Below are 15,298 nucleotides of genomic sequence, written 5' to 3' on the forward strand. Positions count from 1 at the left end.
AAACACACAAATGGAAGCCTAACTCTTTTTACAACTACAGTGGTACCTCTACTTACAAACTTTTCCAGATAAGAACTGGGTGTTCAAGATTTTTTTGCCTCTTCTCGAGAACCATTTTCCACTTACAAACTCGAGCCTCTGAAATTGTAACAGGAAAAGGCAGGGAGAAGCCTCCATGGGGCCTCTCTAGGAATCTCCTGGGAGGAAACAGGGCCGGAAAAGGTGTGGAGAAGCCTCTGTGAGGCCTCTCTAGGAATCTCCTGGGAGGAAACAGGGCTGTAAAAGGCAGGGAGAAGCCTCTGTGGGGCCTCTCTAGGAATCTCCTGGAAGGAAACAGGGCCTCCACCCTCCCTATGGTTTCCCCAATCGCATGCATTATTTGCTTTTATATTGATTCCTATGGGAAAAATTGCTTCTTCTTACAAACTTTTCTACTTAAGAACCTGGTCACGGAACGAATTAAGTTCGTAAGTAGAGGTACCACTGTATTTTCATCCAATCTCCCTTGTCCAGAAGCTGGGGAGGTTGCAACCCCAGAGGAAATGAAATATCTGGACCCTTTTTAGTTAGGTTTCAAGCCCAGTGATGGAACCAAAACAGTGGAAGGATGGAGATGGAGATGCTTTTACATTGATTCCTATGGGAAAAATTGCTTCTTCTTACAAACTTTTCTACTTAAGAACCTGGTCACGGAACGAATTAAGTTCGTAAGTAGAGGTACCACTGTACTCAGAATTGAACATCATAGAAACATAGAACATAGAATCATATTAAACAGATGAGCAACTTTAATGAATGTTATGACCGGCTCAAATCAATCCACTACAGGATATTCACTGACAGGTATGGATTATGATTTACCACACTGGTCAAATGCTGGTTGATTGATTGGCCCATCCAACTAGCTTCTGTGCCTGAAGATAGAACCTTGATTCCCCTGTTCCTAGTCTAGCTTCTTATAACCACTACACCCATTCTTTCATAATTACTAAAAGACAATCAAATTGGTATTTTAAACCATAGATTCAGTGAAACTTTCACTGTATGGGCAAAAAGTTGAGGATCAAAAAAGATCAATGTGTCTTGAGTGACCAAAGGTTTTTGGATTTATGTTATCAACATTACTATGTTCACACCTGATTGGCTACATCATTTGGTGATATGATATGCAAGCTGTCGAAGAAAGCGTCTGGAGATTTTACAGCTTTATTGCTAAATCTAATACTGGTACCTACTGTAGATTACAGCTTAATGAAGCAACCAGACATTTCCCGCTTACTTTTATGAGCCTGTAATTCTTAGATGATTTGATTTGATTTGATTTATTGGATTTGTATGCCACCCCTCTCTGCAGACTCGGGGCGGCTAACAACAGCAGTAAAACAGTACAACAAAATCCAATACTAAAAGACAGTTAAAAACCCATTATATTAAAAAAACAAACAAAAAACAATCATACATAAAAACATACCATACATAAAATTGTGAAGGCCTAGGGGGAAAGTGTATCTTAGTTCCCCCATGCCTGGCGGCAGAGGTGGGTTTTAAGCAGCTTACGAAAGGCAAGGAGGGTGGGGGCAATTCTAATCTCTGGGGGGAGTTGGTTCCAGAGGGTCGGGGCCGCCACAGAGAAGGCTCTTCCTCTGGGCCCCGCCAAGCGACAGTGTTTGGTTGACGGGACCCGGAGAAGACCCACTCTGTGGGACCTAACTGGTCGCTGGGATTCGTGCGGCAGAAGGCGGTCCCTGAGATATTCTGGCCCGGTGCCATGAAGGGCTTTATGACAATACACAACTGAAAAAAGACATTGATCACCCTGGAATATGGTAGCAATATCTCTGAAGCTCACCATTACTTACCAATTTCCATAATCAAAATCAAAGGCTATCGTTATTTCTGTTCCCTTTGGAATGTCCTGGGTGGAGTAGATATAAAGGTGAATAGTTCCATCTTCGATGGCATGTCTAACCTAGATGGGGGGGAAAACAGCCCATATTTGATACAAATAGTATTCCATGTGTTTAAAATATAGATTTGTTCCAAATAAATACTTTTATCTTCTTATTATTGCTTTGGTAAAACCCTCTGTTCCAAAATAGATGAGAACAGTTGTAATAAGATCATTTGATATCATTAATGAAATATAGTCTGTTCATAATATATATACCTCGTAGCATTATAAAGAACTCTTATATTCCACGTTCAATGGTTCAAAACATTCCATTAATTTCAGTTGGTTAGCAAGCAGCGGAGGGAACGTCTCAGTTGGGGCCTGTCAAGAATGCATGAGCCACAACTTTTCATTTGGAATTGGTTATTAAAAAAACCAATTTAGCTAGCATCAGTATTTCGGGAACTGTGAGTGCTGATTGTCAATATGTGTCACTTTACTCATATTCTCAATTTCATGCCTTCTGATTGTTTCCTTTTCCAGGGGCATCCGACAGGGATGAGGAGTCATATATATATATGTGATGAGAACATTTTAATGTCATATGCCTGACCTCAAGACGGCTTCTACTGCATGCCTATGCGTGTACCACTTTACAAGTAGACACACTCTTTGCTCAGAATAGTTCCCTGCATCTCATAAAGTGAATGATCAAAAAATGCATCTGCATTCTTGAAAAAGTCCCGAAACTCTAATATTGCTGCATCAGATTCAGAGCTAACCCTAACTGTTGGTTTTAGAATTTGGGGGCTGGATAATATTCCCTTCCCTTCTATAATAATAATAAAATAACTAGCTTTAGTAATCTAATTACAATGCAGCCATAGCATAGTGATACAATACACATTCTTGCCTCGTTTTATAATAAACATAAGGTCCTGCAACTTGAGCTTACATTCCCTGAAAGGTTCAAAACTGGAAAATATTTTAATTCCTGGAAAACAGCTCTACACAGCTGGGTCACATTAAGATTGGTTTGTTGAGCAAAGTTTGATTAGGTCAGGTTTATCGTATTAAGAGCCTACCTCGGCATTAGGTGTGCAAGAACGTCGGATAAATCGAGCTTCGTTCCCAAAGGTTCGTGCATCCACACACATCTCTAGCCCGTGAAATTTAGAGTAGAACAGAACAAAGGGGTATGGCCTAAAAAACAATAAACATTCCATCACAGGAAAAATATTTTAAAGTATAGCTAAAAGTTACTTTTTCAAATGTGTAGAAAACCTAGTGCCATGGAGAAAATATGTCACAATGTTATTATAAGCTGTTGAAACTTTGGGGTGGGAGCTTCACCATAGTTCCCTCTAAGCTGAGCAGTGAGCAATCGCTCACTTAAAAATCATCATCAACTCAGTGTTTTTCAAACCTGCCCAGAAGCCGAGAGGGAAAGAGTGAGAGGGAAGGAGAGAGAGAGGAAGAGAGGAAGAGAGAGAAACAGATAGAAAAAAGAGAGGAAGGAAAAGAGAAAGAAAAAGAATGGGAGTAAGGAAGAGAGAAAGAAAATCAAAATCTAGTTTGAAACTAGCTCAACTATTTAAGTGGCATTTTGATATTGATAGAGTTGCCCTATTATGAGCTCACTGTTATAGACACACAGTACAGTATTTTATTTTGAAATTCTCTGAGGCAAAACAGGGTGGGTTTTTTGTTTGTTTGTTTGTTTGTTTATTTATTTAATATTTCTGTGCCGCCCAGTCCCAAAGGGACTGCCGCTCAGACACTATACTTTTCCGCCCACCCCCCCAAAAAATTAGAGGGAACACTGAGCTTCACTGCAACTTTTTATTTATTATACCAATCTAATAAATTGAATTGAATTGAATTATTAGTTCAGAGCTATGATCAAAGTGGGATTTTTCTGGCATGCTAAAATAACTCCAGTTTATTAACAGCCAAGCAGTCACCACAATTATTATGCAGCTGTTAATAGTACAGGCAGTATTTGACTCACTAAACAGTTTGTTTAGTGACCGTTCAAAGCAGTGATGGGCTACCAAACTTTTTACTACCATGCGTGGCTAATGCATTTTGTTTCAACCTCTTTCAGTGCAAATTGGGTGCTCTGGGGTGGAGCTTCAAATTTTGCTACCGGAACTGCGTTCCTGATCGTCACCGGTTCAAAGTTACAACCGCACTGAAAAAGTGACACGATCATTTTTCACACTTATGACCACTGCAGTTCCCCATATTTATGACAATTTTTTCATTTGCCAGGAATCCCTGTGAAATCAGTATATGTAAATGCTGTAAATAAAATATTTTTAAAATGTTGGGAGGGAGACGGGCTTCAGTATCTACAGATGGATGGCTTTTGTTTTGGTTTCAAAGTGAAGATTTTCGTATTTCTGCTTTTCTGCCTAGCCTCCAATCATTCCATTAAGACATTTCTTAATAAAAGCAAAATATACAGAGAACAGAGGAAAGGAAACTGCTGTTTATTCGTTCAGAAAGCTTAATGGGAATGAAAAGAAATATTTTTATTCTTGATAAAGGAAGGGAAAAAAGTGAAAATGTCACAGAAATGCAAGTGTCTGGAATAAAATACACTATCCTTTGCTAAATTTGTGTGTCTGAATTATAATACTGATCATATCAATCCGTGTGATAATCATTGCTAATTAATTTAATCTAGCGGAAAGGTACAGTGACACCTCTAAGAACGCCTCTACTTACGAACTTTTCTAGGTAAGAACCGGGTGTTCAAGATTTTTTTGCCTCTTCTCAAGAACCATTTTCCACTTACAAACCTGAGCCTCCGAAACTGTAACCGGAAAAGGCAGGGAGAAGCCTCCGTGGGGCCTCTCTAGGAATCTCCTGGGAGGAAACAGGGCCAGAAAAGGTGGGGAGAAGCCTCCGTGGGGCCTCTCTAGGAATCTCCTGGGAGGAAACAGGGCTGGAGAAGGCAGGGAGAAGCCTCTGTGGGGACTCTCTAGGATTCTCCTGGGAGGAAACAGGGCCTCCACCCTCCCTGTGATTTCCCCAATCATACGCATTATTTGCTTTTACATTGATTCCTATGGGAAAAATTGCTTCTTCTTACAAACTGTTCTACTTAAGAACTTGGTCCCGGAACAAATTAAGTTCGTAAGTAGAGGTACCACTCTATTGAGATCTATTCAGGCAGTGTATAACATCTGCTATAATGTCTATTCTTTGAAGTTGCCTCGATCTTTCATAAGCATAATGTTTAATTTTATGCTTGCTAACCTAATAGCTATCTAGATGCCGCCTTTACTTTTCATTTGCCAGGCAAAATATGGAGAATCAGTCAAAACCAGCAATTTCAAACGATGGTCTGAGACTGAGGCATAATGACAGAAAATATTGAGATGCTGGGGGAGATAAAATTGTACATATAAAGTAGAAATGAGAAGGAACAACACTGCCTAATTAACAAAGTGAATGATAATAACTACCCAATTTTCAAAAGGGAAGTTGACTGAGGTATAGGGCAAAGACCAGGTGGGGGGAAAAAGGATTTAATTTGCTTGCCAATTGTAATATGTTTAAGAGAGAGGGGGGGGAGGCAGGGGAGGGAAGAAGAAAGAGAGTAAAGAGTAACTAAAGAAAGTTTAGACAAAATTACCTCTTAAAGAAATATCCATTAGCTTCAAATTGTTCCCTCAGCATGAATTTTCCACGATATTCAATAATAAGTGCATCTGGAGGCAAGTCTTTGGCAGCTTTTAAAATTTTCTTATTTTTTTGAATATAGCTCTAAAAGGAGAAAAGAAAAATTTAAGAATCTTATTAAATGGCACACCGATACAGATATAAAGTACCCTTTAACAGAACAGCTTGGTAATTTTAAATGTGTTTTCTTGTCTAAAAAAGCTAATTGATTTTATTCCTGGGAGGACTTTTGATTATCATATTTACAGACATCTTAATTTACATATTGGAAAGGACAACAACTTACTTGAATGCATGTAATATAAATTCTATAAAACTGAATATCAAGATAAACTTTCCAAAATAAGTGGGGTGGGGGGGAGCTTTTCCCTTACAGATGCTTCGCACCGTCTTATTAAAAGGCCAGAATTGAGGTGGCGGAAGGGATGAAAACACATGAAATATGCAGTCTCTTACACATTTGCTAGCCAGAGCAAAAGGACAGGTGCCAAATAAGATACATTTCAACAAAAAATGCCAACATGCGGAGTCTTAGGTAAAGGGAATTTCTTCTGCATTTGGCTAGCCTTAGGGTGGGAATATGCCTTTCTAAGAAAAAGTCTTACTGTACTCTGACACAACAACTAAGGAACTCACACCTCTTGTAATTGTGTCACTTCTGATCAAAAGAGAATTGGCCTATATCTAGGCGAAGGTCTCTGCAAGCAGGGACATTCCTCCAAGGAGTGCGTCACGTGCGCCATGCTGATGCTAGAGAGAAAGAAGCAAAGATGCTTCTTATTACAAGAGCTGAGAATGTAACTTTTCCTTTATTGCTTAGTCTCTTTTTCTACCGACATTAAATTTATCAAATAGCTTGCAGATCCCTTCCATAGATTGCATGACATGTAGTCTTGATGGCATCATTTTGCACTCTTTTATTTTGCCATAATTAACTGTCAAGGAGCATTTACTGTACTTGGCATTGGGAGGGTGGGGGAGAAATACTGCGGGATATATTTGAAGAGAGAATAGTGTGGTACTTCAAAAGTACAAATCAAATAGTTAGCACCTCCCTAGCCATTTGTAACCAATTGCATACAATGAACTGGACAAAACATTAAGTGCTGTGCCTATTCCAGTGTGCTATTGAAGCATACTGGCATATTGTACATGTACTGTTTCAGCAAAAATTTAAAAAAAGGCAAATCTGTTTATAGCCATGTCAATACAGATAAGTTCCAATGTATTGGTTGTTTATGTTGAAAGTACCATTGTTTCTATCCAAATGAATGGGGTCTTCCAGGGCTAAGTGGATATCCGTTTATATTTATGACAATTGTCTTAAAATGCATTACGTAACACAATTTTAAAATCTGCCACTGCGAAAAAGGAGAACAAGCATTTAGAAAATCAATGTATGTATGTATGTATGTATGTATGTATGTATGTATGTATGTATGTATGTACTGTATATATGTAAGAACCTTCTTAAGTGTTGCTTCTACTCTGAATGAAACAGTTTGCTAGTCTAAGACAGTGGTGATAATGGCCAATGATGATCCTCTCAGAAATTATACCAACACAGAGGAAGTAACATGCATTCCAAAGGAGACAAGTTTCTCTCATTGCAATTTTTCTGTTACAATGAGTCTATTTTGTGGAAACAGAGGCCTGCAAACACTACCAGACCAAGTATCTGGGGTGTGCAAAATATTCTGTGCACAACAGCTGGTTTAAGTACTTGTGTCTGAACCAAAACATGCCCATTTGGGCTGATTCTGTTCCATGGGCAGGAAAAAAAGGGTGCATGTTCTATTCCCCAGAGAAGTGGTTAGGAAGAAGACTTGAAAAAAAGATACTTGGAAATTTGGTGGCACAGATAGAGTGCTGTGACCCCACTGCCTGTGTCTGATAGGAGGAGAAAAAATGCTGGGGAAATCGAAGGAGCAGGTAAGGTGGCTACTGGGATGTGCTGGGACATGAGCAAACGTGGTAACCGAAGGACCAGGAGGAGCAGAGGTTCAGAAAATCAGGGATTTTGTAGGCCAGTGGGATGTGCTTTGTTAGATGCTGTGGACAAGACAGTTTGGGCAATGGAGGCTGATTTTTCTCTCTTTGCTCTCTCTAGATATTGCCAAAAACTGGAACAACCCAAGCAGTTCAGGTCTGGGGTTCTGCCAAGCCACGACTGCTCTGAAACAATTTGGGCCAGCAAAATTTTGTTTAAAATATTTTACAAGTATCTTTTGTTACAATCTGTATGTAAACGTTATTTTTCAATACTTAAGTATGAGTTTACTGTCCATATTTTAAAAGATTTTGACACCATCGCACCACTGAAAAATAAACTTGTAGCTTTAAATTATTTTTCAGTTCCACTAGTGAAAGAGATCGGAAAAATCAAATCTTTGTTTTGATCAATGGTATTTAAAACTGTATGAAATTGAAATGGCTGTAAAAGGGTTTTGAGGAATCCTTTAATTAAACATAGTATTGCTCACATTTGATCTAATTTTTTTTTAAATTTAACATTAGACATATGTTTTTCATATTCATGTTTCACACCGTGAGCTACCCAATGTCCAGAAGAACACAACCTCTAAATCTAATAAATAAAATGTAAGAAACAAATGCTCCATCTATAAGAATGTCATTTTCCATATTTATATATACTGTATATATATATATTGATTTCCTGATTAAGAGCTGACAGATGAAGCATGTTAATGCTCAGTCTTGGTTGGCTGAAATCCTATTTATCTCACTGAAATTGAGATGGTCACACAGATACTTTTGAACTGCCCTATCTCTCACCTTGGAGGATGGAGATAGTATTCTCTAATTACAAATTATCTGGTCCAATTACAACAGACAATTGTCTGTGCCTCAGTTTAAATGATCAGGATTATGAAGTTTCTGTGCTAAAGAAAGGCAAGCAGAAATTCCTGGATCTCAAGATATAAGGGTTTTATCATGGATATTTTACATTTTAATATTGCTTACTTTTCAGTAGAACCATAAATTCTCCCACAAATAATTAAAGATGTATTTTCAAGTGCACATACACATGTACCGGTGGTATAAATGCAAATTGTTTTCCTCCATCCCATCGTCATTATTTTCATTATCAATATTAATCATAAAATGTATGATTGAAAAATCTTTGGCAGAGATAAACATATCAGAATACAGATTGAGAGCTTCTTTGAGGTTTATAATGGAAATGAACAGTGCAAGCTTCATTTTGTAATATTTTGTTAACATTTCTGGGCAGTTCTCTCTTTTATATCAAGGAAACATCTATTTTCTCCTAGTTATGTTAAACTGTTCTAAATATTAAGGGTAAACATTTGTGAATGAGATGCCCCAAAGCCCCCCATGAGATGCCCCAAAGCTGACAATGACCAGTCTCACACAATTCCTTTTCCAACAACTTCTGCATGACACAGAACGACTGTCAGCTATTGATAGTGACTGAATGCTTTAATTCTCCATTTTACTCAATATTTTTCTAACTTCCAAGTTAGAGATAAGACTTTTCAGTTTCGTAGCTTGCAGTAGTTCTGTGGGTAATTATAATTTAATCTTCTATAAAACTGTGAACACTTTATTGATGTTTGTATACCTTAAAACATCAATTTGCAGTGTTATTATTTATTGTACTCTACAAATGAATGGTAAAGTATTTATTGTGATAATTGAAAGTAAGGACTGGACACCACTCCCCACCAGTCTGGCTATTTTAGAAAGTAACAAATAAATAAATGACTGTTCATAGGGAAAGGGGAAGCCACATCTTCAATATTATATGTTTTTGTATAAAGAAAGGCAAAACTTTAATACTATGTTACATTATAAGCTCCTTCAATATGTATTCATATACCTCTACTGGAGGTTTGAAGATTGAGTTGCTGGTGACCACTTCTTTTTTTTCATCTCCATTTCCTAATCTCAAAACTATTCGCTGGGCCTCTCTCTGAACACCTTCACTGTATTGATTGTTGTTTGCTTCTTCGTATCGATCCATCCATGTCTTGATTTTAGTTTCCCACCCAAAGTTTGAAATATCAGAAGGATCAATCTCAGGAGCCGAGCCCTAAGTGAAAATATAAAGACAAACGTAAAATTAGGGTATGTCTTCAGAGCCAGAGGACTCAAAACATCTTTCAAAAACATAATTACCTAATTCATGCACAAGATGTATGAAATTTAGCAACTTTTCTACAAAATTAAGGGCTCAATGATGTCTCGACATTCACCATACCTTCCCCTGGAGTTTCAATCAAATCCTGCTCCTGTGCCTCATCTTTAACTGAAATAAAATCCCCAAACGTAAGATACTTTTCACTTTCCTAGATTTTTGCCTGCCTGCCTGTTCGCAGGTTCTTAATCCCATGAAACCCAACTGCTTTAACTTAGGGAAGTGAGGCTGTCAATGCTACATTACTCAGCCAATCAGTGCTAGTTGGCCCAGTACAATTATACACATATGACAGTGTTTCTGTAGACATTTCTATTAGATTAACAGCAATAGCACTTAGACTTATATACTGCTCTCATAGTGCTTTACAGCCGTGACTAAGCAGTTTACAGAGTCAGCCGCTTGACCCCAACAATCCGGGTCCTCATTTGACTGACCTCAGAAGGACGGAAGGCTGAGTCAACCTTGAGCCGGTCAGGATCAAACTCCTGGCTGTGGGAAGAATTAGCTTTCAATACAGCATTCTAAGCACTCCATCTGCATGGCTTAGATAGCAATATCAATAGCACTTAGACTTATATACTGCTTCATAATGCCTTACAGCTCTCTCTAAGCGGTTTACAGAATCAGCATATTGCCCCCAACAATCTGGGTCGCCATTTCACTGACCTCATAAGGATGGAAGGCTGAGTCAACCTTGAGCCCGTCAGGATCGAACTCCTAGCAGTGGACAGTGAGTTAGCCTGTAATACTGCATTCTAACCACTGTCCCACCACAGCTTTGTAATTAAGATTTTGGGACATTTTTTTTGTTGCGGTTTTAGTCTCTCTTAAAGAATTCAGGTGCAGTGCTAGGTATCTTATATGTCGTTTGGCGGGCCCCAGGGAAAGAGCCTTCTCTGTGGCGGCCCCGGCCCTCTGGAACCAACTCCCCCCGGAGATTAGAACTGCCCCCACCCTCCCTGTCTTTCGTAAACTACTCAATACTCATTTATACCACCAGGCCTGGGGGAGTTGAGATAGCTCTTCCCCTAGGCCATTATAAGTTATGCATGGTATGTTGGTGTGTATGTTTGGTTTTATAATAGGGGTTTGTAGTTGTTTTTATTATTGGATTGTACATGTTGTGTTTATTATTGTTGTTAGCCGCCCCGAGTCTACGGAGAGGGGCGGCATACAGATCCAATAAGTTATTATTATTAATTATTATTTACAAGTTTGAATGTGGTCTGTTTTCCCTCCCAACACATGTGTGTCCCCTTAAACCAGGGGTGTCAAACTCGTGTCATCATGTAACATATCAGGGCTCCCCACCCCTTCGCTAAAACAGGCAGGGGTGGGGCCAGGACTTGATGCATCTGGCCCGCAGATGTTTAAGGCAGGTTTGACTACCCCTGCCTTAAACAATATAGTGTTTATAGTGAACTCCACTGTGAGAGGATTTCAAAGGGCATTTATCAACCCACAGAATTGGAATGGGCCAAAAAAAATTTAATAGGCTCTTCCTTGGCTCCACCTTCAGGAACACAAAAGTTGTCCTTGAAAGTGTGTACTACAGATGAAGCTGTCATCTTAACAGCTATCCTATATTTGGCATCTGGCAGATATGTGGATTTAAAATCCTCAAATTCCCCAGGCAGTATGTCCAGAGTAGTGAAGCATCCATACTGGTGAAATTCCAGTATGTCCAGTGTAGCAAGCATCCATACTGGTGAACACTAGTTTATTAGCTGCCCTTCAAGTTGCTGTAGTAATTTAATTGCATTACAGGCAATATTTATACACCTCTGTGAGGTTTTTGTGTTATATAGCATTTACACTATATCTATCTTTAATAGTGTTAATGTTTTATGAACATTCAATGCTAGTGGCCACCTTTGGCGTTAGTTTTAGAAACATGAAGCTATAAAAGATATTTAAACTGTATAAAACATAGTGTGACAACCAAACTTCTGGTACCCATTAATCAATGACTATAGTGAAATAAATAGTAACAAGAACATAAACAACATGTTTTACCTTAACTCTGGAAGATTTTCTAGAACCTTCGCGGAAAGCCTAAAAAAAAAAATTACATCAGCATACAGGATTAAAATAAACATTCTCTGAAGGAGGATTTGTCTGAAAATATTCATCTTGCTTGAAAGATATAAATCCTTCTGTGACACCATAAAACGCAGATAAATTCTCCTTATGTTTTGCCAGTAGTAGAATAAAATTATTCTACGTGGGGAAGGCCAATGCAAATCCCACCAAATAGTGGGGATGTACACGGTACAGAAACATAGAAACATAGAAGACTGACGGCAGAAAAAGACCTCATGGTCCATCTAGTCTGCCCTTATACTATTTTCTGTATTTTATCTTAGGATGGATATATATTTATCCCAGGCATGTTTAAATTCAGTTACTGTGGATAGCAATTAGAGTATAGTAAGAGGCTGTAACTTCATAAGGCAATATTACTTCCTACCTAATGTTTTCCTCTGCGAATTTCACCTCAGGACTACTGTCTCTCTGTGCTATATCTGTCACCTTTATATCAACTGGTTCCAAATACCGACAAGCTCTTGTTACTAACACCCCTTCTTGGAATCAAGTGAGAAGATTCTTCAAACTTTCTTTTTTATTTCCTCCACCCCTTTAATGTCCTATTTCTGAATATCAGAGATTACATTGTGGATACAGTGTCTAAGAGGTGCTAAGCAACTGAAGATCAACCTTGCTGGAGGAGCAGGTGTTCTTGTCTCCTTTTAAAGAGGTGCTGGTGCACCTCTTCCTTAAGAAGCCATTGCTGGATTCCACTGTTCTGAACTACAGTGGTACCTCTACCTACAAACTTTTCTAGATAAGAACCAGGTGTTCAAGATTTTTTTTGCTTCTTCTCAAGAATCATTTTCTACTTACAAACCCGAGTCTCTGAATCTGTAACCAGAAAAGGCAGGGAGAAGCCTCCCTGGGGCCTCTCTAGGAATCTCCTGGGAGGAAACAGGGCTAGAAAAGGTGGGGAGAAGCCTCCGTGGGGTCTCTCTAGGAATCTCCTGGGAGGAAACAGGGCCGGAAAAGGTGGGGAAAAGCCTCCGTGGGGCCACTCTAGGAATCTCATGGGAGGAAACAGGGTCGGAAAAGGTGGGGAAAAGCCTCCGTGGGGCCTCTCTAGGAATCTCCTGGGTGGAAACGGCTGGAAAAGGGGAAAAGCCTCCATGGGGCCTCTCTAGGAATCTCCTGGGAGGAAACAGGGCCTCCACCCTCCCTGTGGTGTCCCCAATCGCACCCATTATTTGCTTTTACATTGATTCCTATGGGAAAAATTGCTGCTTCTTACAAACTTTTCTCCTTAAGAACCTGGTCACAGAACGAATTAAGTTCGTAAGTAGAGATGCCACTGTATTTTCATCCAATCTCCCTCGTCCAGAAGCTGGGGAGGTTGCAACCCCAGAGGAAATGAAATATCTGGACCCTTTTTAGTTAGGTTTCAAGCCTAGTGATGGAACCAAAATAGTGGAAGGATGGAGATGGTGCATCCATCCTTGGTCTTCTTGACCTCTTGGTAGCCCTTCCAATACCATTGATTATGGGCATTATTTTGTGACGACCTAAGGAGTTGGGGGGGGGGAACAGTTATGTGCTGGCTCGCATTCTTCCTCCAAGGCCAGTCCCAATTGGTATGGAAAGAGAGTGAGAAGCCCAGCTCTTGGCCTCTCCTTTGAGGGCTGCCACAGGGCTCTCTCGACTTCTTTTTAACATTTACATGAAACCACCTTGGTGAAGGTGACAGGCAGTTTTAAAATTGATAAATAAAAATCAGCATTAGATTTTAGCTTACTTTTTTACATTTTGTGATGGTTTGCTCTTTCTCTCCACTTTTTTTCCTTTTCTTATCTGTGAGCTTTGTAACTCGTGTAGCAGTTAGTGTAATTGTGGTTGGCGTGTGTTGAAAAGCAGTATATAATTCTACAGGAACTTCATCACCACTTTCTGTTGCACTGGTATCCCCATCTTTAAAATACAAATGTAAGAGTAAATTTATCTCACGGTACTGAAATATTCCATGAATTAATAAAGTCATTGATTGTTTAAACTATTAATTGCATATGCAGTCATCTAAATTTATGTAAAAGGAAAAGGAGGAGTTAATAATATTAACATGGGCTCCAATGACAAAAAGATTGTTTAGATTTATGGTTGCTTTAAATTCAATAAAGATTCAGTTTTTCCAAAAGGGTTGAAACATTTCCATATACTGAACAGTTTATATCAATTTACATCTCAATTATAAATTCACATACTTATGTAAGTTTTAACCCAAATGTATGGCTTTCCTGCTCTTTTCATACTATATTTAAAACAAATATTAGGATGCAAAGTTTTAGACAAAGTATAACAACTTGGAAAAAAATGAATCCAATAGTTACAATCACACTAATAAAATAAAAATAATGTCCTTCCAATTAATGTGGAAACTAATCTTACTCAACAACTTTTCCTAAAGCTAAGAATTATTCTTTTAGATTCCAAATAAATTTGAAACACTGGCTGTATCATCTGTATTTTCTTCCCCAAAACCCCCTCTAATGCCACTTTAAACTCATAATGCAAAAATTAAGAACAGGAAAGGGTATCACACATGGGGATCTTTATAACAAAAGGTCGCCATCAACTTCTAATTATAATTCTTGGCTTGACTGCCTGTAGGAATTGTCAGCAGAAGTCAAAGAAGAACAATTAGCAAAGAAGTAAGGTCTTTTTTTTAAGCATATGCAAATGTCTCCTATGTGTCTTCATCAGTCTCTCAAATGTTATGTCAAATAAGTGGCTTACAGTTTGGAAATGCGTATTTTGATTCCATCACATATTTTATAATCCTAAAAAAAAATCTTCCACCGTTGGGAAAAAATAATCACCCAGCATCCCTTATAAGAACTAAACCTTTTTCTTCCTAAAGCAGAAAAAAATGCCGCAACATTCATGGAGCATATTTAAATATTTAAGTACAATCTTCAGAGAAAAAAATAAAAAAATAAACCAAATCCAACCTAGAAAGTTATTAGATGAAGCACGCTAACTGTTACAGCAGCATTTACCCTGAAGAGAGGATATTGACAGATAAGCAGATTTGGTATTTCCCCATTTCAGGATAACTGCATATAAACCTAATGCTTCATTTTGCGGCAAAATTATATAAGAAAACACACCCTGGTTTGTACAAGGTGCTTAATGCCATTTTATTCTCTTTGGTTCTGATTGATTCCTAGTTCCTGTATTTTGTCATTACTTTTGCTCTGTATTTAATTTCTTTGCGTTGTAGCAGGCTGTTCAATGATTGGAATAGTTGACAAATATTGCAAAATAAATAAACTCCAGCATCTTCGTATTTACTGTTGAGTTGTTATTTTATTATAAGCATAATACTAATTAAAAATACAGGAACTAATTTTACAAGATTTGGTTAATTTAAACAATGTGCATTTGTTTTAGGAAGGAAAATATTCAAAAGTTGTTCTGTAAACAAATACTGTTAATTTATTTAC

The 15,298-nt window shown here is 38.4% G+C and overlaps 1 protein-coding gene across 9 annotated transcripts in view; it reads right to left on the reverse strand.

Moving 5' to 3' along the window:
- The window catches only part of KMT2E (lysine methyltransferase 2E (inactive)), a 67,695-nt gene that overhangs the window by 30,349 nt on the left and 22,048 nt on the right, over nt 1-15,298 (reverse strand). For all 9 annotated transcript variants that reach the window (XM_070755175.1, XM_070755180.1, XM_070755184.1 and 6 more), the window contains 6 exons: nt 13,594-13,766; nt 11,787-11,825; nt 9,450-9,662; nt 5,538-5,668; nt 2,977-3,094; nt 1,860-1,969 (listed from right to left, as the gene is read on the reverse strand). In XM_070755175.1, the coding sequence (XP_070611276.1) occupies nt 1,860-1,969; nt 2,977-3,094; nt 5,538-5,668; nt 9,450-9,662; nt 11,787-11,825; nt 13,594-13,766 (784 nt within the window). The remainder of the gene's footprint in view (nt 1-1,859; nt 1,970-2,976; nt 3,095-5,537; nt 5,669-9,449; nt 9,663-11,786; nt 11,826-13,593; nt 13,767-15,298) is intronic.

This window comes from Erythrolamprus reginae, chromosome 6 (genome assembly GCF_031021105.1).
Source record: "Erythrolamprus reginae isolate rEryReg1 chromosome 6, rEryReg1.hap1, whole genome shotgun sequence".
Lineage (NCBI taxonomy): Eukaryota > Metazoa > Chordata > Lepidosauria > Squamata > Dipsadidae > Erythrolamprus > Erythrolamprus reginae.